At 33.0% G+C, this 20,932-nt stretch overlaps 2 protein-coding genes and 1 long non-coding RNA gene across 4 annotated transcripts in view; 2 read left to right on the top strand and 1 right to left on the bottom strand.

The window, feature by feature from the left end:
- The window catches only part of LOC143912065 (uncharacterized), a 569,875-nt gene that overhangs the window by 329,018 nt on the left and 219,925 nt on the right, over positions 1–20,932 (top strand). The gene's annotated exons all lie outside the window — the stretch shown is intronic.
- LOC143912041 (hemicentin-1-like) lies at positions 2,083–20,462 on the top strand. Its single transcript, XM_077431180.1, has 54 exons — positions 2,083–2,652; positions 2,972–3,201; positions 3,279–3,401; positions 3,470–3,559; positions 3,626–3,766; positions 3,848–4,013; positions 4,090–4,283; positions 4,367–4,439; positions 4,520–4,548; positions 4,648–4,763; positions 4,836–4,957; positions 5,037–5,177; positions 5,252–5,380; positions 5,470–5,784; positions 5,861–6,057; positions 6,141–6,291; positions 6,398–6,622; positions 6,713–6,982; positions 7,049–7,366; positions 7,442–7,635; positions 7,963–8,110; positions 8,196–8,435; positions 8,520–8,592; positions 8,658–8,878; positions 8,946–9,129; positions 9,201–9,325; positions 9,397–9,574; positions 9,657–9,751; positions 9,828–9,981; positions 10,058–10,179; positions 10,259–10,402; positions 10,634–10,768; positions 10,914–11,035; positions 11,119–11,370; positions 11,440–11,590; positions 11,780–11,897; positions 11,983–12,199; positions 12,273–12,495; positions 12,623–12,934; positions 13,004–13,194; positions 13,277–13,516; positions 13,605–13,773; positions 13,866–14,009; positions 14,081–14,238; positions 14,675–14,993; positions 15,067–15,206; positions 15,278–15,487; positions 15,582–15,753; positions 15,829–15,982; positions 16,149–16,234; positions 16,305–16,433; positions 16,503–16,628; positions 16,697–16,857; positions 19,286–20,462. Exons 1-54 carry the CDS (start codon positions 2,214–2,216, stop codon positions 19,289–19,291), a joined length of 9,282 nt encoding a protein of 3,093 aa, XP_077287306.1. The 5' UTR covers positions 2,083–2,213; the 3' UTR covers positions 19,292–20,462.
- LOC143912059 (uncharacterized) lies at positions 16,971–20,211 on the bottom strand. 2 transcript variants are annotated; one of them, XM_077431208.1, is made up of 7 exons: positions 20,000–20,043; positions 18,614–18,843; positions 18,268–18,479; positions 18,110–18,162; positions 17,924–18,022; positions 17,749–17,849; positions 16,971–17,531 (listed from the first exon to the last, which is right to left on the bottom strand). In XM_077431208.1, the coding sequence occupies exons 2-7, from the start codon at positions 18,703–18,705 to the stop codon at positions 17,429–17,431; spliced, it is 660 nt and encodes a 219-aa protein (XP_077287334.1). In that variant the 5' UTR covers positions 18,706–18,843; positions 20,000–20,043; the 3' UTR covers positions 16,971–17,428. The 2 variants fall into 2 exon arrangements, with proteins under 2 accessions (XP_077287334.1, XP_077287333.1); XM_077431207.1 differs by lacking the exon at positions 18,614–18,843 and having other exon boundaries at positions 20,000–20,211.

The following is a 20,932-nucleotide window of genomic DNA, read 5'->3' as shown; positions in this document are numbered from 1 at the left end:
AAAAAGCAAAAGCAGAAAACATGGTAAAATAAAATAATAAAAAAAAAAGTAACAAAAGGAAAATAATACATCATTCAGAGAGAAAAAAAATAACAAAAGTGTAAAAATTAAAAATAAAATCCATAAATCCCATTCTTTGTTTACACTGAACAAAATTAAAATAGTATATAAAAATATACAAAGGAGAAAGAAAAAGTAAAATAAAATAAAACAAAATATAAATAAAAATAAAATCACAGGGAGGCCCAAATGGAAGAGAGTAGATTAAGATTCCACTCATTCATCACATTCAAATTAAGAAAGTAATGATGAGCGCAGGTTACCAGATTAATATGTTAAAATAATATCCGATAATCTACGCTCCCCAAGGTGGAAAATATCACATTCAGGGACAGCAGCAACGATTTCATTGAGAAGTCGAATAGCTCTTGGAATAGGAGCTATTCGAAAAAGAACTGTGCGAGCAGCAGGTACAACCATCAAATGATGATGTCTACCACGCACATAATTATTAGGGACATAAAGTCCCAACTGTTCCAGCAACAACGGGCATGACGTATTACCACGCAATAGCTGGAGAACAAAACGAATTAACGAGAAGTTTCTCCGAAGTTCAAGGGAATTATACCCAAGCATGCCCAAAAGGAAAGGAGTAGGATAGAGATATGGATATAGAGATAGATATACCCATACTCTTTCTTATAAAGAAAACGAAGAAATGCTTTTTGCACTTTTTCTATAATAAGAGAGTAGTTTGCTTCATGCGGATTCCACACAATTGCATTATACTCTAGCTTACTTCTAACAAGCGAGTTGAAAAGCAAGCGAGAAGACAAGGGGTTGGAGAATAATCTAGCATATCTCAAGACAAATCCAAGTCGACGAAAGGAAACGTCAGCGATTGTCTTGATGTGGTTGTGAAAGGTGAATTGAGGATCAAAAGTGATACCCAAGTCGACCATTGATTCCACGCGCTTCAACAATACGGATCCAATGGAATATCCGTGACAATAGAGCGAATTCGCACGTCCATAACTCATAATGGCACATTTACTAGTATTCAGTTCAAGCCCTAAACTGGAACTGAACTCTAAAACAGCGTTAATATCAGCTTGAAGGAGAGAGGCTTGCCTCTCATCCTTAACAGCAAAGAATAGTTTAACGTCGTCTGCAAACAAGAGACATGAAGCATTGCGTAGTACTTTAGGGAGCTTATTAAACATCTACATATGTAGATATAAACAATACAATGACATAGAGAAGTATTTCATTGAACAAGTTAGCTAGCTTTATCTACTAGAGTTTAAATAACCCTGGCATAGAGGTTGATGTGTGTATTTACTTCTATGCATGAGTATGAATACAGAAAAAACTTTATTTTAGTGGAAGATTTTGAACTTTGCTTGGCGAAGAAGTCATCAGGAAGAGGATGAATTATTTGCCGCATACATGATGATCGAATTTCTTAGCTATTAAGCGAAGGCCTCTTAAAATGGTTGTGGCTTGCATTCTGCTAGCACAAATGCTGGTAAAACTTACAGCTTGCGTCATATTCGTACATATTTATAATGTTGCCAGTTGCAAAGGTAATTTAGCCTTCTACGTATATTTTCCTCAAGTATAACTATATTTTTTAATTATTAAGCGAAATGAAAATTTTTTGAGAAATTTAGATGGTATATATGCAATTATAGCTTGTCTTATAGTATAAGTCAATAGAGAGGGTTAAAGTTAGACAAATGACATTCTTAAAATTTAAAAAAAATCAATTTAAATTACATATTGTATCGCAAGGAAGGCTTTACATATTTGTCATTGGATTTTGTTTGTTATTTGCCAGAAACGTTATTTAATGATAAACATGTAATATATATACATATGTACATAACAATACATGTTGTGTGAAAAAATTTTCTATCGAGAAAAATTATCTATGGTGAATAGAAAAGAATAGTGGAAAAATATCATTATCATAGATGAACTTTCATAGTGTATTTTTATAAGTTACATGTTTCTGCGGTCACTATCATATCACTGACCTAAAGGTCAGCACATATCAAGTTGAATATTCCATTTTATTTTACAATCGTTGCGCGTTTTATCGAGTTTATAGTTCATGGAAATAAGTGAGATTCAGTCTTGGAACGGTATCACGCAGATCGCTCTGTGATGAAAACAATAATATTCGCGCATCTAAAATATTGCACAAAACCATGACTTCCATAAGAAAAGTGCTATTATTATTGAATTTATTCATTTTGATTTTTAACGTGTGTGTAAGTGTTTCTGGTGAATCCGCAAGTGTGGAAATCAGCGATTCGAAAAGTGACGGAGCTGATTCTCTCATGAACGACGGACCCAATACAAAAGAAAGTTCTATCATTGATCTTGAGCAGTTTGCCACAAATGCAAAATATCTTGCTGAGAATATTATAAATTCTAGGGAAAGTTTTATTAAAGGTAATAAAATAGATGGTGGAAAATCGAAAAGACCTCTTCAAAGTAGTTTGGCGTTCGTTTTCGACACCACCGGATCAATGTGGGATGACTTGGTTCAGTTGCGGAAAGGTGCAGCTTTAATTTTAGATTCTATGCTTCAAAGAGAACATCCTCCGATCATTAACTATGTTTTGGTTCCATACAATGATCCAGGTAATATTATTTTTAAATTCAGATTTGTTGTGGTATCGAAGCAACTATACATTTCAAGATGCTTTATGTAATGCTTGGGATTAAATTTTTGCCCTCATTTGCAGTCTCACTACCCATTGTGTTTCTAGTATATTTTTTATTCAATTTTTTTCTTGCCTGCTTTGTTGTCTTTTGCATAATCTTGGATGCCATCAAAGTATTTAAATATCTTTTGATACCCCAAGAAAATTCAATAGCATTTTGATGTAGTTGACAAACTAGGGATACCTGTAATTTAGAGTTATCTGAGTATTGTATTTTATTAAAATTTCTATCTTAGACGTCCCTGAGGCGATAGTAACTACGAATGATACCATTTTCAAAGAAGAATTGGAAAATATAAATGTTTACGGAGGTGGAGATTGTCCAGAAATGTCGGTTACTGCTATTAAGAAAGCGCTTAATGCAAGTTTACCATACTCTTACATCTATGTGTTCACCGATGCTTCTGCAGTTGACCATGTACTAGTTGACGAAGTACTAAGTTTGATCCAACGGAAGAAAAGCCAGGTATTTAATTAAGTTATATCTACTTGAAAAAAAAGCAGGCTACTATATAAGTTCGAATTTTATAACGTTTTATTCAGATTGTTTTTGTTTTAACTGGGGATTGTGGTGACAAAGAGAAGCCTTCCTATCAAGTGTACGAACAAATGGCCGCTGCCAGTTCTGGTCAAATATTTCATCTCGGCAAAACCGATGTTATTAAGGTTTGTCTTTAAAACTTCGTAAGATGCTCGTTAATACCAATATGTAAATAGTTTAATTTCTCATTTAGATTTTGCAATATGTCAATGAAACCCTCGATACAAATAAAGTCAACCTCGGAAATGTTATAAATCCTAGTGGTTACGATCATAAACATAAGGTAAACATCTATTATATTTTATATGGTTTAAAAACGTGGGCATTTTATTTTTCTCCAATATTTTAGGTTATTGTTGACGATACACTCAAACAAGTGACAGTTTCAGTAGCTGGAGAAGCTCCCAGATTGACCATTACAGATCCTCATGGAGAACAGTTACGTGGGCCTCCACGTGTCATAGAAATGTTAGACTTGTCCAAAATTAAGGTTTTAACTATAACAATTTGCATAATGCTAATACTTCTTATTAAAATAAAAAAAATAATTTTATTTATATCGATTTTAAAGATAGTCAATATTATAAATCCGGAACCAGGAAATTGGACTATCAACGTTGGCAGTACAGAAAAACATTCAGTGAAGGTTACTGGCATATCAGAACTTAATTTTGACTTTGGGTTTTCACTTCATACTATTAAAAAGTTTTCAGAAACTACTGGTAGACCTCTTCAAGGTTGGCAAAACTCAGAATAAAATAAATATAGTCAAGCATTAATATGGCAAAACTGCTCATTCAAGCTTATTTTCAGGTACTCAAAATAATCTTTTAATCAAAATTGCAAACAGTTTTGACAAAGTGAAACAGTTAAACACTGTGGATATCATAGATATTTCTGGTAAAACATTGTTTGAAATTCCTTTATCTCCGCTGAAAGGTGCACACGAACCACATATATACGAAACTCCTGCGTTTCTACCACCAGATCATTTTTTTTATATTGCAGTAATTACCACACCGTATTGTTTTTATTATCATATAATAGTTTTCAAGTACTTTGTTTCATAAGTGTGGTTAATACATTACAGATCAACGGAATAGACATAGAAGGTAATGAGTTCAGAAGAATAGGATCAAATGCCATTCAACATCAATCGCCAGGTTCAATTCAATTGATTTATCCTAATTCTTTTGAATTTAATTCATATTTGTTAACGAGTTTTTTTTTATTATTTTTGCAGAAAAGCCATTCGTAACAGTTGAAGATGAGGTAATTTATAAAATTTATACATCTAATAATATTAATAATGAATTATTTACTTACTAAAACATATGTTATCATAACGCTTGTACATAATTAAAATTATAGATCAAGATACCGTTAAATCATAATGTTACGCTGAAATGCAATGTCGAAAGTTTGATACCAGTTAGCGTTTGGTGGTTTAGAAATAGAAAACCAGTGCAAGAAAAGCAAAATCATTTGTGAGATACAATAATAATTTTGATGGAATAATTTTGTTATTGAAAATATAAAGGTTTTGTTTTGATTAATAGACAAAGTGCTGAAGTGGAATATGTAATCAACAATGCAGATTCAACAACAGACGGAGTTTACACTTGCAGGGCTACTAATTTGGCTGGTTCATCTACAATGAGCACCACAGTAATTATCATTGGTAAGCTAAAGTATAAAAACTGCTCGTAGAATTCTTTAACAAATATAAAGCATATCACTATTCATTCTTCTACTATCAGCTCCTCCACCGAAGGTGTCAATGCTTCCTCAAAATATTACTGTTAAGCCGGAAACAGAAATACACCTAGAATGTCTGATAGAAAGTCAAGTTGAACTTTCCAAAGTTAGTATGTACTTTATTCCAAAAAATAAAGTCAATGGTAAGATCAATTTTTAAATTAAGTGCCTGTAAGAACTGTATTTCTAGATTTTTAAACAATATATGAATTTTTAGGCATTTTTAAAAAAGAGCAACTCGATCCGACTATGGTGATTCCTAAAGGGCAGTTTGTGTCATATATGCATACTTTGATGACTCACAATAACTCTGAAGGTCTTTACGTATGTGAAGCTGAAAGTTCAGGTATATATTAACATACATATTTGTAATCTAGTATATGTATTTATTTACAAAGATAAAATGGATATAATTTACAAAATAAAATTTTTCAGCTGGAAAGTCGAAGGATAGTGCTTATTTTACAATTTTAAAAACTCTCACAATAAAAGTACATCCTCAAATAATAGAGTACCAAGAAGGAGAGATTGTAAGTATTTTCTGTCACGTTCATGAGTCTAAATTTGCCACTTGGAAGATTCCGACTGAAAACAAAGACTATAAGACGTCCGCTGTTGAAATATCTGAAACGAAAATTGACAATACAAATGAAATACTACTAACATTAGACATACGAGGGACGAATAAATATGATGAAGGGTTCTATAACTGTAGCAGTTATAGAAACGTTTCTGGAGATATTGAATATGGTATTATATTTTAAATCTCATACATATATAATCAAGAAAATGTTCCTTATTATTCAATTTCCACGATACTTTTTAGTTACTGCTGTTGCTGAAACGAGATTTGTACAAAAGCCAAAAATTAAAGATGAATTAGAAAAAGAATTACTGTTTCAATTGAATGAAGCTGTGGTGTTAGATTGTGATGCTGTAGGAATACCGAAACCGAGCATTATTTGGACTTTGCCAAATAAAATGGAAATCTATAAAGATATTTCAGAAAATGAGATTTTAATGGTTAGCTTAAATATAAACAATTTATTTTTTATATCATAGAATTTTTTAATGTATAATTTAAATTTAAAAAGATTTATTTTTAGGTTAATAACAATGATCAGCTTCTAATAAAAAATATTAAAATTAGTGATGAAGGAGTTTATTCTTGTAAAGCTGAAAATCAATATGGCAATGATAAGAAAGAGTATGTAATCAATGTATGGAAGAAGATCAACTTTATAGAAAAACTGAATAGTATGTAATCCCAATTTGCAATAAACGTTTTAAATTTACTCTATTATGCACGAAATCGTTTTTCTTTGATAGTAAATAATATATAATAATAAAATTTCTTTGATAGATATTACAGTAAATATATCCGATTCGGTTACTTTAACTTGTAAAGTTGACGGTATTCCGATGCCTAATGTATCTTGGTATTACAATGAAAATTTTGATAGTGCAATTCACATTGGTGAAAGTGTAAATTTGCATAATGTATCACTCACTGATGCCGGAAAATACACATGCATTGCCAAAAATGATTATGAAGAGGTCGATGATGATTTATACCTTAATATTACTGGTTTGAAACAATTTTTATTTATTACTTGGTACATTTGAACACCAAAATTTGTTTATTTATTTATTGTATGTAAATATATCTAATTTTCAGGATCTCCCCCTAAAGTTTTTTTAAAGCCACAGAGCAACATTTTTCTTCCCGGAAGAAGTATTGAGATGCAATGTTCGATCGAAAGCCAATTGCCAATTTTAAGTTCAACTTTATACTTCTTGCCCAAGCCTTCGGTTAATTCAGGAATCGAACAAAAACATATTTTAAATACAAACATGACGATAAATAATGATTTAACGGTTCACACATATAGTTTTGTCACCTCTGAAGACACTGAAGGTTTATATGGATGTATGGCTGTTAATTTAGGTAATTTTTCTTTTACTCTGAAATATTTTAGAATTCCTGTTTTACCTTATTTAAAATATACTTTAGGTGGAACTGACACGAAAGAGAACATGATTAGTGTTTTGCCTCCATTAAAAATCATCGCATCTCCGATATCACTTGATTTTGAAGATGGTGGCGATATTGAATTCACGTGTAACATATTTGGAACTAAGTTTGGGTCGTGGCTCAAATCAGATGAGACTGAAAGGTCTATTACAGATTTTGGAATTGATATTTCATCTACACCTACTGATAATGATGATGGAATCCTAATATCTATGAATATTAAAAATGCTACGATACAACACGAAGGAGCATATACTTGCATAGGTTCAAGAGGTGTATCCAATGTAAAAGAATCGGGTATTATTTTTATTTTTTAAATAAATTTTGAGAATTTTCTGTATATGATTCTTAATAGTTCAATGTATATAACAGCCAATTTCACCGTAAGGACACGCTTTGTACAAAAGCCTTTGATTATCAATATGGATGAAATGGTATTGGTGGAAGTTGGAAAAGATTTGAAATTAACGTGTGCAAACATCGGTATTCCTAAACCGACTATTGAATGGATAATTCCAGATAATACTAAAATCAATGAAAACACCTTATTAGATGAAGGAATACAAGCAAGTTCATATTTTTTTTATATAACATCCATCGAGTGCCCTTTGCTGAAAAACATTTTTTTTTGATATTCCAGTATTACATATAAAATTCAATATTACATATGTGTCAGCTTTAACCACTCCCTTATAGTGATATAAAATTCTATGAGGCATTGAGATGTCAATTAAATTGAAAATCAAATTGACATCTCAATGCCGCATAGAATTTTATATCACTATAATGAAGTGGTTAAAGCTGACACATACGTAATATTGAATTTTTCAAAATTGAGCTTTAGAAAACGCATAAGTTAAAATACTTAAATTTAAAACCTCAACTATTCACAGATAGTCGGAGATACACTAACAATTCGAAATGCAAATGTTCAACATCAAGGAAACTATACATGCCGTGTGCAGAATTCTATTGGAATGGTCGAAGATCAAACGATGGTTCGTGTTTGGAGCCAGCCAGCATTCTCTGAAAATTTAAAAAGTATATATATATTATTAAATGTAAATTTAAGATCTAATATACAGTATAATATTATATGCATATGTTGTATTTTTTATTATTACAGATCAAACTGTCAATATTTATGGTGCGATTAATTTAACTTGTTCTGTAAGTGGTATACCAAAGCCTAACATAAACTGGTATCACAGCGATGAATTATTCAACCAGCAAACGGAAGTTGGAAAAGATGCTGTATTGTATATTAAAAATGCTGGAATAAGCGACGGTGGAAAGTATACATGTAAAGTTGAAAATGAAAATGGTGCAATTGAAGATTCTTTTTATTTGGAAATTTCTGGATTGTGTAATTTTTTTCAATTTTTCAAACTTCTCTATGTGCATATAACATACATATGTACTAGGTTTTATAATTTTAAAATGGTTTTAGATGCTCCGAAAATTTTGAAAGGCAGTGAAAAGATCGTTGTTAAAGAAGGCGATAAAATTGAAGTCGATTGCAAGTAAGATTTCTCGAACTGTGGTTATAGTTTTATGGCAAAGACTACGATTAATATTTTATTTTCAGAGTTATCGAAGGCGAGCCTAAACCAGAAATAATTTGGCAGTATAGTCCAGACATGTCAAATCATATTAACATCGAGGATGCAAATGAACAAGTTACATTGAATGTTTCAGAAAGTTTATTCACAATAGAATACGCTTTGCAAGATCATGCAGGAAACTACACTTGTATTGCAGCAAATGCTTTAGGCAGTGATCAATACAAATTTCAAATAGTAGTTCACGGTAAATATTCTTCGATTTAAATTTCAATGAAAAAAAGTTTTACTTACTACATTTAAATTTACCGTAGAGCCTCCACATTTTCCGTCAAAGTACATATCCGTTGATAATAATAATGAAATTATTTATGGTGAGAAATCTGTGGAATCGGTTGCCGGTGAACAAGTTGCTTTTAAATGTGAAGTAATCGGCAACCCAAAACCATTGGTCACATGGTCTAAAGACGGGTTTCCAGTTCAATTCACCAATACAATGTAATATTGATTAATATTATAATATTTATTTCTTATATGAAAATTATTTATTCTACAAATCATTTTTGCAGCTACACAGATGACAACAACAGCTTGACGATAAGCAACACCCGTGAACTTGACGCTGGTGTTTATTCTTGCTATGCTAGTAACTTTCTGGGATATCTACAAAAGAATTTTACGCTCCTAGTTTTAGGTTAATATTATTTAACTTTATCCAACACTGAAAAATGTACGCATGGTTTATACAGTTTATTATAATTTCAGTGAGACCCGTCATAAGCAACGAGATTGATGATCCAGTCTTACAATACGTTGAAGGACAAATGATAGTTTTGCCATGTCTCGTTCATGGCAATCCTGTTCCTGAAGTTAATTGGGTTTTGAACGATGAAGTCTTGAACCCTTCTGAAAGATTACAATTGGATCTCGATAATAGTCTTAGGTATATACATACATATCGTATATTTTATTTATGATTATGTATGTACGTACATATATAATTTTATATATTGATTGATTTTAAGATTTGTTGCAAACTTGACTGATTCTGGAATCTATCAATGCGAGGCCTTCAATAGAGTTGGAAATTCTAGTCAAGAGTATCTCGTTGTTGTGTTTGGTGAGTTTATTTCAGTATTACAATACAGAAACTATACAATATGATAAACTAGTATAAAAAAACAATTTTTTGACAGTTCCACCAACAATATATCCAGAAGAAAATGAAATGATTCGAATAACTCCAGGATCCCCTGCCGTGTTAGACTGTCACGCGGTTGGTTTTCCCGAACCAAATATCAGATGGAGCAAAAATGGTGAACTACTTGTGAAAAACTCCACCGATATAATGTAACAGATAAAATATAAGCTGTAAATTTTATGTGTAGATTATTTATTTTTTAAAATACTAGTCCACTGTTAATAGGTTCAATGATTATGGTCGTTTAAATATTACAAACGTAACAGACAAGACAGCTGGAAAATATATGTGTGATGCCGAGAACAATGCGGGTTTGTCACAAAAAATGTTTTATGTTATATTGAATGGTGAGTGTTGTCTTGTTAAAATGGATTATTATTATAATTGAAATATATACTTTATGTTTTATAATTTGCTTGTTTTTAGAACCACCTGTAATATTACCGAGTGAGATTCCTTCTAATATTCAATTACTAAAAGGAGAAGAAGAATTTAACATTCCTTGTAGAGCTAGTGGAAATCCTTTTCCGTTTATAACCTGGCTTAAGGATAAAAAGTACATTACAAACAGTAAGTTGCAATTAAAACCAAGCGCACAAGGTAGACTTTTTGTCAAATGTCGTGGGCTCAGACTACAATTTTTAAAAATTTGGTCGATTATCCAGATGCTATCGAAATAGACAGTGGGTCTATTTTGCGTAGTCTGAACCTGGCACATCCAACAGGAAGTTAATCGTTTGCGCCTAGCCTAAATGTAAAATGTATTGATTGGTTAAGCTTATTGAGAAAAAATACTTACAGATTTTCACACAAATGTTGAAAAAGATGGTACATTAGTATTACGATACGTTACGGAAAATTTAAGTGGAGTTTATACTTGCCAGGCGGCGAATTCTGAAGGATCAATTGAAATCGATTATAATATACAAGTGATAGGTAATGTTCATGTTTTTACTTTTATTTTTACACAAGACTAAATTATTAATGGTTTTATACCATTCCGGGATCATAAACATCTTTATGAATATGCAAAATACAATATATGTACATAGTTGTAAGTTAGTTATTTTTTAAATCTCAGCACCACCCGTAATCCAACCTAAAGATGATGACCAAACGGTCACAGCTATCGAAGGTTCCACTGCTGTACTTGAATGTCCACTAAAGCCAATTGTCATATCACCAAAAATTGAGTGGTATAAGGTATTTCATTAAACATAACTTATGTAAACTCCCGTTTTTTCATAATTGTGTATGCAAACGAAAACATTAATAATTATTTATAGGGTTCTGTTTTAATTGTGGAACACGTAAATAAAACCCAAATGAAGTTGGTCAACGTTAGCCGAGATGACGCTGATGAATATTCTTGTGTCGTTACGAACGCAGCAGGACGCGTTTTAGCGGATTTTTCTCTTGTCGTTCAATGGCCTCCTACTATAGTCGACGATGGTGATGATAATGATGGACACATTCATGTCTTAGAAGGTGATCCCATGAATTTGATATGTAACGTGAACGCCAATCCGACGGCTGATGTAAGTGCAATATTTAATGTATGAAAAATGTTAGATGAAGTTATATATTTTATTATTTTTGCATTTTAGATACAATGGGTAAAAGATTCTGAAGTTATTGGAGAAATAGCTCCAGTTTTGCGAAAAAAATATGCAAAGGCTCATCACGCCGGAGTACACATCTGCATTGCGTCCAATTCTCTAGGTCAAACTCAGAAGAAGTTTGAGGTCCACGTCTCAGGTAATGAAACCCTGTGTTCATCGATTAAATTATTTAACATATAAATATGATAAATTTCGTGTAAAAGGTTCATTATTCAGTGTGTTTATAAGTTATAGGCGAAATGTTTCAAGTATATGCTATTTAACTATCGTATTTACATATTTGTATTGAATTTTGATATGATTTCTTGTTATTTTGTTACATCAGCTCCACCAAAGATTGACGGTTCTGATTATCATAATATTGAAGTACATTTAAAGCAACCTGTAAAATTGGAATGCAACGCTAAAGGAATTCCGAAACCCAATATTAAATGGAACACTATGTATGTTTTGATTTAATTTATAATATTACTTAAAATATTATACAACATCACTTTATGTATTATATTGAAAACACAAATTTCTCAGATCTTCGCCAGATTGGAAAATAGTTGGCGATGGTAGAGTATTGAAAACATTCAACATAACTTCAAAGTCAAATGGCGTTTACACGTGTGAAGCATCCAACAGTGTCGGTTCAGCTATTAAGCGATTCAATATAACGGTATTGGAACCTCCAATAGTAGAATATATTCAATTGTATAATATGGATGTGAAAGATTATATAAATATATCTGCTGTGAAGGTTAAAATTTGAATTTAACAATATAATTTAAGTGTTAACTCAATTGTGTTACAGAGATGTTATTTTGATACAGGAACATTCGCATGTGAAGCTTTCGTGTGTGTTTAGTGGAAGTCACCCCTCAAAAGTTTCTTGGATAAAAAACGGCAAAGTTGTAAATGAGGAGTCTGCCTTGACATCGAATGTATCCGATCTAATATTTGAAAATTTGATGCAAGTTGACGCTGGAAAGTATACTTGTATGGTTAAAAATAAAGCAGGCGTTGAAGAAATGGATGTACTTCTCGATGTCCTGTGTGAGTATGAATCTAATAATTAAATAAATAATTAAGTGTAGATTGTTTTAATCGGTTGAATTATATTTTTCTCAAAGCATAACTATAAGGTCATAAATGTTAATTTATTTTGATTGTACGTTTACAGATCCTCCACAAATAATATATGGACCACACGAGCTATTGGTGAAAAAAAATAAATCAAGTTCGATAAAGATGAGCGTTTTGGAAAGTCAGTCTATTAAATTAAATTGTTACGCTTATGGAAATCCATTACCAGATATTTACTGGTATAAAGATAGAAAATATATGGGCTTTTACGATTCGAACATGGTGACTGAAGAGTTTGGTCAAACTCTAGTTGTTAAAAAAGTTCGGAGGGAACACGATGGGAATTACACTTGCGTAGCGAAAAACTCTGCCGGAGAAGACAAGAAGAACTTTAAAGTAGATGTGCTAAGTATGTCATTTTTCTTCGATATTAGAATAAGTTTGTTTTATTATTTAAAATATATGTTGTCGTTTTCAGCTGCACCGACGGTTGAACAGCAACAAGACGCCAGTCTTTTATTAACAGCAAAAAAAGGACAAGACGTACATTTGGAATGTCCTGTAAGTGGCAATCCAAAGCCTTACATTAGATGGCTCAAACATCCGTATTTTGAAATGCAATCAGAAAACTACAGTCATGTCACAATGGAGAGCGATAATAGTATAATGGTATTACCTAAACAATTTGTAAAATATAATTGAATTATTTTATCGGTTATTCATAATATATGTAATAGATAATGTGTTTTAGATTATTAAAAATGTGTCTGTATCTGATGGTGGTAATTATTCGTGCATCGCTACAAATACTGTAGGAATGTCAGAAATTCTGTATTCTGTAGAAATTCTACAAGCACCAACATTTTTACCTGAAGATAGGAAGAAATTGAATCTCAATGACGACGGTTTAGTAACCACAAAATTACGCAGAGCATTTCAGCTCATCTGCGGAGTCATTGGATATCCAGAACCTGAAATTACATGGTATAAGGTAAAATTTAGACATTTTAATTCACCGGCTAATCTAATTATAATTATTAAGTATTATATATATGTATATACATTTACTATTGCTTCAGGAAGGTTATTCTATTAATCCGAATAAAAACAGAGAAGCATTACACATATCTTTAGATGGTCAGTATTTCAATATAATGGATGCCGTGATGGGAGACAGTGGTAAATATTCATGTAAAGCTGAAAATAAAGTGGGAATGGTCGAAAAAGAATTTAAAGTAAAAATTCTCGGTAATTTTGTTGTTTATAATTAAAATTTACAACTTTCATTCATTCATTAATTTTTATCTACATAATTATATCATATTGCCTATTATTATTAGTTCCTGCTGAATGGAGTATGTGGACTATGTGGAGCTCATGTAATGCTAGTTGTGGTCCAGGGGTTCAGCGAAGAACAAGAAAGTGTCAATACTATGGTGATATGGATTCAATTGATGCGTATTCGAATGATGATATTTCAACAAGTCAGTTTTAGAATATATCTTCACCGTTCTGAATATACTACATATGTTAATATTTATGTATGAATTTATAGATGAAAGTTTTTACTCCAATACAACCGAGGGAAACAGTGACATGCTTTTGAAGAATTCATTGCAAAATCGTAAATGGTTACCTGAAAATTTGTTGGATAAAAGTTCTTGCTCGGGAGATACTTCAGAATTTCGAAAATGTTTTATAGCACCTTGTAAAGTGAGATTTCTATATATAATCACTTCTTATGAGTATGACTTTTCTTATATTTAAGATATAAACAGGATTGTGGAGTTAAATTGGAGTCGTGATTTTTTAGCTGAAGTAAGAGTCGTTAAAAATTCCAGCGACTTCGGCATTTATTATTTAACTTAATAACGTATGTCGTATAAGAATATTGAATTACTTACTAAAAGTGACTTACCAATTTATGGTGAAGTTATGGGTATTTGAAGGAGAAGCTTAATTGTTTGATTATAATGCATGTGCGAGTACGAGAACGCGCTTACTTTCAGTAACAGGCCTGTACCACTATTTGCTTTTCCTATTGATAATGCATGCAATATTTTCCAATATTCTGGGAAGCAACTCCTCCTTAAATTGTAATTTTCTCTCGTGTTTGGAGATGATATACTGCAAACTATAAATATTTCAGATCGATGGAGGTTGGAGTAGTTGGAGTGATTGGACCAGCTGCTCAGTCCGTTGCGGTCCCGGATCTAAAAAACGCTACCGGACTTGCACTAATCCACCACCAAAATATGGTGGATTGACTTGTCAAGGACCCAACGACGAGCAGGGTGTGTGCCAAGGGTCACAGTGTTCTAAATGGTCAAATTGGACACCGTGGAGCGCTTGTAGTGTATCGTGTGGAAAGGGCATGAGGACCCGTTCCAGAAGTTGTGATGGACCAATTGATACATGCTTAGGAAATTATACTGAAGTTACATATTGCCTACAAAGATATTGCCCAGGTATATTTCTAGTCTTCTTATATTTTAGTTTAGCTTTCATGTTTCCAATTATAATAGTGGAATTGTTTTTCAGTCGATGGAGGATGGGGTCAGTGGAATGCGTGGAGCAGTTGTTCATCATCGTGTGGCGTTGGTCAACGGAAAAGAATACGTGAATGTAATCAACCGATTCCCAAATGGAAAGGAAAATCGTGCAAAGGAGCAAATTTACAAGTAAATTCTTAAGCATTTAAGATTATTATAGTTATATAGTATATGTACATGGATATAATTATAATTCACAGATTGAACAATGCATAAATCCTAGCTGTGATATAGATCGCAATGTTTTTAAGAAGAACAACTATAATAAAAATGCGCATAGAGCCAATTTAATAGTGAAAGGAAATTTGAATGGTAGTCCATTGCCGTTGAAAATGTTCAACGTAGACGTTGATGAAAACTTTGGACAGCAATATGTTAACGCTTCGCTTCAAGATTTAATTCCAAATAAGGTATTATTAGTATTGATATACATATATTGTATAATAAATTGAAGATCGCTTTTATACATATGGTATGATCGATTAAATTATTGTTCCATTTTAGGTTGATGATTATTTGCCGCACATGACGTTCCTCGTTACGCCAGTGCAAGTTGATGACAAGCCAAGTAGAACAAGTGTGACAAAAAGTAAATTGCCACTGAGCAAATTGCGCACTTTGCCACCTACGCGTAGCCTTGATCGCAGGGAAGATTCTCAAATTCAATTTTCAACAGGTTTTTCCTACTGTAGTTTTGTATTATTAAAAATATTTTAGCTGAGTAATTGTTTTATATATTTTTTAAATATAGGAGAAAGGGTTCAATTTTTTAGTAAAAGTCAAAAGCCAAGTGACTCAGGAGAGTTGAATATTGAAATAACAATAGATGGAACAACCCCCACAGGCAAACGTGAAAAAACTACCATTACTATTGGAAAAAATTACAAGGAAAAGCAGCCTTATATGTAATATTGTACTTTATTTGATTTCATTAACAAATTAGATTTTGGGTTTCAATATTTTTAGTGCATGAAAAATTGAGTAAGAATCGGCAAAAAAGGAATGTATCATATTTAATCTGTAAAAACTGTGGTGCTCATATTAGGTTAAAGCAACAATTTTTATTTTTAGAAACATTGATGACAGTGGTGCTGATGATGACAACGAAGAATCTTGCTCAACAGGATATACGTTTGATCCACATGAAGGGTGCATTGGTAAATATTATAAATTAGATTTTTTGCAGTTATAAAAAATATATGTATACCTATGTATTTATTTTTTCAGATATAAACGAATGCGAAATACCCAATAATGTCTGTCATTCGACACAAATGTGTGAAAACCTTCCTGGTAGCTATAATTGTCTGTGTGAATTGGGTTATTTGTCGTTTGGAGCTGGACAGAGATGTTTAGGTTATTTACCACGTTAATATTAAGTAAAAATTATTATTTCACTTTAAACAATTGTATAATTTATTACAGATATCAATGAGTGTTCACAAAACATCCACAATTGCTCGCATGAATGTTTGAATGCACCAGGAAGTTTTTATTGTATATGTCCTTCCATGTATCATCTTTCGGATGACCAAAAAACTTGTATCAGAGGTAAATTTCACTTAACACACTGATTTAATTTTAATATGAGCCTTTTTGTATACTGTATTTATTTTTAGAAGGTGTAATCAATCCCTCTTATCAAAAAAGTTACGTTGATCGGTCTCCAATTGAACGACATAACTTGTCTGAGAATGGTGAAAATATATTGCTTACAAGAATATCTCCTAAACGACACAACACAACTCAAACGTGGAAAAGACGACCCCGTAAACATGACGTAAGAAATGATTTTGACTATGGTGTATATGGAAAATATAAAAAATCATTTCCTGTTGATGACCAATATTCAGATTATGTTGAAGATGAGTCATAATAAAAAAAAGATAAAGTAATAATTGAAAAGATTTAGAATTCTTGGTTTTATATTATTTATCGCTACAAATAAAGTACAGTATAGTAAGATGGTTTTTATAAATTAAAATATTTAGTTTAAGGACATAATTTATTTGTCATAATTTATTTTATATCTACATACATGTATATTAATCAAAGTGATTACTGTATTCGTAAGTTTAAAAAGAAATATACATATTTTGTACGTCAAAGCTAATGTTTTTTTTATTTACTATTGGGAGCTTTGTGCAAACATTACTATGCCTGTAATTATTGGATTTTTTTTAACTTTCTCATAAATTTTATATCTACTAAAATTGATTAAATTAATATGCAAGCTATATATTTTTGAAATTAAATCGATGATTCAAAATGTCAAAGTTTTGCTTTTTCATTTAAATATCATCAAAAAAACTTAAGTGCTGGAGTTACAATTATCGAGTTTAGCTTCATATTTATGATATTTTCAAAAGTTTTTTCTGCAATTGCAATTTTTCACAATTTATATTTTGCCTCTTCACATCCAGCGTTTTGAACGATTTTGGTAATCCACCATTTCTAAAGATAGAAAAGAAAAGAGGTTCATGTTTATTTTTCAATCTTACCTCCTTATTTCAATTTTGCTAAGTATGAAAGTAAAATCTAGGCATTTATTTAAATTGGTTTAATTTTCTAAATAGGCTTTAAAATGTATATTCTAATAGTGGTAGCATAACATGTTCGATAACAGTATATATAATATATTTTCATACATGAAATAAATTTTATAACTTACTGCCAGTTTTTTAACGAATCGTTTCTCATTAACGGTGTATGGTTTGTGTGGTATAACTGGTTTTGAAAATGCATTTTTTGATCAAGGATTCGTTGGTATAACTAAAAATATTTTAAGCATATTATTTTTAAAGACGAAATTGTATTAATTGTAATATGTACATATTATAATTTACCTTTGATTCATTGTCCAAACTCCACTCTTTGCTTACAAGTTCACTTTTGATATCGGTTCTTAGACGTTCCAGCCTTTTTATGGTTTTCAGAAGTTCAATCTGCAATTAAGAAATGAAATTTAATTTAATTCTGTGTTTTTCAAAATGTTTTATACTTGGCATTATGTTGAAATTGAAATAGATAACCTCATTTAGCAAATCCAAATTTATATTTAGGTTGTCGTGCTTCATTTTACAATCTATATATACATATTAAAAAAATAAAATAAGTTGCGTAATAAATATACTAACATATTTATATGCATATGAAATTTATTTACAATATACTAAATACAGGTATATACCTTTTCCACAAACTTTAGCATTTTTAAGCTTCTCTTTCAATTCTGGTAGTTGACTTTTCAGATTTTGCACTTCATCTGAAAGTTCTTTGTTTCTATTCAAAACGTTCATTAATTCTTCATCATTCTCCCATTCATATTCATTTTTATTTAACTGTTCCTGTATTTTTACTATTGACTTTTCTAAATCATTGTTTCTTATGAAAGCATTATCCCTGCAAAATACAATGTACATATACATACTTCTTTTATAGAATATCCTATTTCAGTTATGTAACAAGGCCATGAAATAAGAATAATCAGAACTACTCATTCATTACATTTATGCAAAAAATAAATATCTACATACCTGTTGTTTTTTTCACTATCTAACTCATGCTTTAAGGAATCTATTTCATTTTCATAAAACATACTATCGTACGATTTCAAAGAGTCACTCATAATCAATGCATATAACGTAGAAGTTAAAAATTAAACGAAGTAGTATTGATCAAACAACCACGAATATTAAAGTTGACATTGAATAACTCAATTACAACGACCCCATATGGAGAAGTCTGTAGTAGGGGCTCCAAATAACTGGAAAATAATGGTAACCGGTTCCCGGTTGATCAATATTTAGGGAAATGTAAGTATTGTAGCATTTTGATAAATTTTAATATTAATTCAGATAATTATAGTTATTAGTGAGTTATTTATAGGCCGAGAGAAAATGAGGTATTAAATAAATACAGGGTAAAATAAAGAATGAAATCATGAATAAAGTTCCTTTGCTTACAAATTAACATTCAGTTTTTTTTTTTCGGAAAAAAATAATGTTGAGTCCTACAACATAGACGAGATTAGGTCACCATCCTGTGAGTAGCGACCGATTCAACCATGTTGGTGGCTGCTACTTTACTTCCTTCCCGTCTGTCACATTAAACAGTCGTTTTTACAACAATACCGTCATCTCATTCCATTCGCCCCCATAATGTTTGTACCTACATAGTTACATAGGTCTTGGATTTTTTTCTTATAGGTTTAAAAACTAATGTCCACCTGGACATTAGTTAACACCTGGAACACCTGGCCGAAAATTCCATCCATTGAGAGTCACCCACGCGAGCTATCATACTGTGGCGGCTCGCTTATACGACATGGTCGAGTTTGGTTGCCTTCCTGCGAGTGGGGACCAACCCGGCTGGGTTCGGAGAGCCACTACTCACTCTGTCTTCAGCTGTCATATAATAAACACGTGCATTAACATGCCAGTCGTCTCATTCGTTCATCCCCTATACTGGTGACCCCCGACATCGAGCCACGCAGCCTCGATCAATTTCAACATGCCGCTCATCCCTGCCTCGCCGAGCCAGGCGGGAAAGCTACCCGCCGCGCCCCCATCGCCATCAACACAGCACGCCGCGGCCCGCGGGTGACAATAAACGAGCAGACACGGCTGGCTACCTACCTACCTACCTACCTACCTACCTACCTATCGACATGAGTCCAGCCACAACGTCGATGACAGGTGCAAAAAAATGGGGGAGCGAATGAGACGACGATCTTGACAGCTGGATGTGGAGTCATGCGCGATCCACTACACATAGAACGGTCATCCAGCACCACAAGACATACACCACCTCAGCACCATCATCATCATCATCATCATCAAGGCCCCGTCCGTCCCCACGAGCGTCGTCACGCCGAGACGGGCGGTAGCGCTACAACACCTCCACGAGCCACAACGACTCACAGTCCAGCTCGGAGTATCATCAACCACATCGATGCCCCTGCCGCCCCCGCCGCCCCACCAACCGACATCAGCCTCGGAAGAGCGGCGCCGGCGCAGCATCGCATCGCGCGACCATCGGACCAGCCACCGTCCTGCTCGCGACGTCACCGCCCTCGAATCTACCGACCATTCAGGGCGGTACACCTACACAGCGGATGACCCACGTCAACAATTTTTTTTCTCCCCACTCAATAATTTTTTTCTCTTTCTTTGTGTAACAATAATTTTTTTCTATTGTAAAATTTGTTTCTTTGTAATTTTGGTATCGCTGATGCTGGGGGGGGAGTGATGTGGCGGCTCGCTTATACGATATGGTCGAGTTTGGTTGCCATCCTGCGAGTGGGGACCAACCCGGCTGGGTTCGGAGAGCCACTACTCACTCTGTCTTCAGCTGTCATATAATAAACACGTGCATTAACATGCCAGTCGTCTCTTTCGTTCATCCCCTATAATACTAATAAGAACTCTAGTGGCAGATATTTCGTATTCACGATTTTTGTGGCAACGATTGTCGTGTGGGCGCTCGCAATGTGAGAAATAATCCGTTTATCGTGACTAAGATAGGCGGTCGGTTTCTATTTGGACAAAAAATGGGTTCACCATTGTCAATTTCTACAGTCAACATTTTTTTTTGCTCTCTAGCTGTACGGACGCCAGGGGTCTTCAATCGAGACCACCTGCGTCGGTTGTGTGAAGTTGCTCAGTGGCAAAGCGCGGTGCGTGATCTCCTCCACGGGATCTGCAGATCGTCGTCTGCGGTCTGGTCTCTGCTGATGATGGCCTCTCTGCTCTGTCCCTTTCTCTTTTGTAGTGTGCGTGGGAAGCGTGATGTGGAAAAAGAGCGGGAGATTATATAACAATGAAAACAGGTCGTAAGTCTGATCACAATGATTA

This window comes from Arctopsyche grandis, chromosome 5 (genome assembly GCF_051622035.1).
Source record: "Arctopsyche grandis isolate Sample6627 chromosome 5, ASM5162203v2, whole genome shotgun sequence".
Taxonomy (NCBI): domain Eukaryota; kingdom Metazoa; phylum Arthropoda; class Insecta; order Trichoptera; family Hydropsychidae; genus Arctopsyche; species Arctopsyche grandis.
This window is presented reverse-complemented; position numbering and strand designations above follow the sequence as displayed.

Excerpts from the sequence above, each read along its gene's own strand:
- LOC143912041 (XM_077431180.1), top strand. The coding sequence starts at position 2,214 with ATGACTTCCATAAGAAAAGTGCTATTATTATTGAATTTATTCATTTTG. Across the intron at positions 6,983-7,048 it reads ATGTATGGCTGTTAATTTAG|GTGGAACTGACACGAAAGAG; the intron begins GTAATTTTTCTT and ends AATATACTTTAG. Across the intron at positions 9,982-10,057 it reads AAAAACTCCACCGATATAAT|GTTCAATGATTATGGTCGTT; the intron begins GTAACAGATAAA and ends CACTGTTAATAG.
- LOC143912059 (XM_077431207.1), bottom strand. The coding sequence starts at position 20,103 with ATGCGATGCTGCGCCGGCGCCGCTCTTCCGAGGCTGATGTCGGTTGGT. Across the intron at positions 18,480-19,999 it reads ATGATACTCCGAGCTGGACT|GGATAATGCTTTCATAAGAA; the intron begins GTGAGTCGTTGT and ends TGTATTTTGCAG. Across the intron at positions 18,023-18,109 it reads ATTTGGATTTGCTAAATGAG|ATTGAACTTCTGAAAACCAT; the intron begins GTTATCTATTTC and ends TCTTAATTGCAG.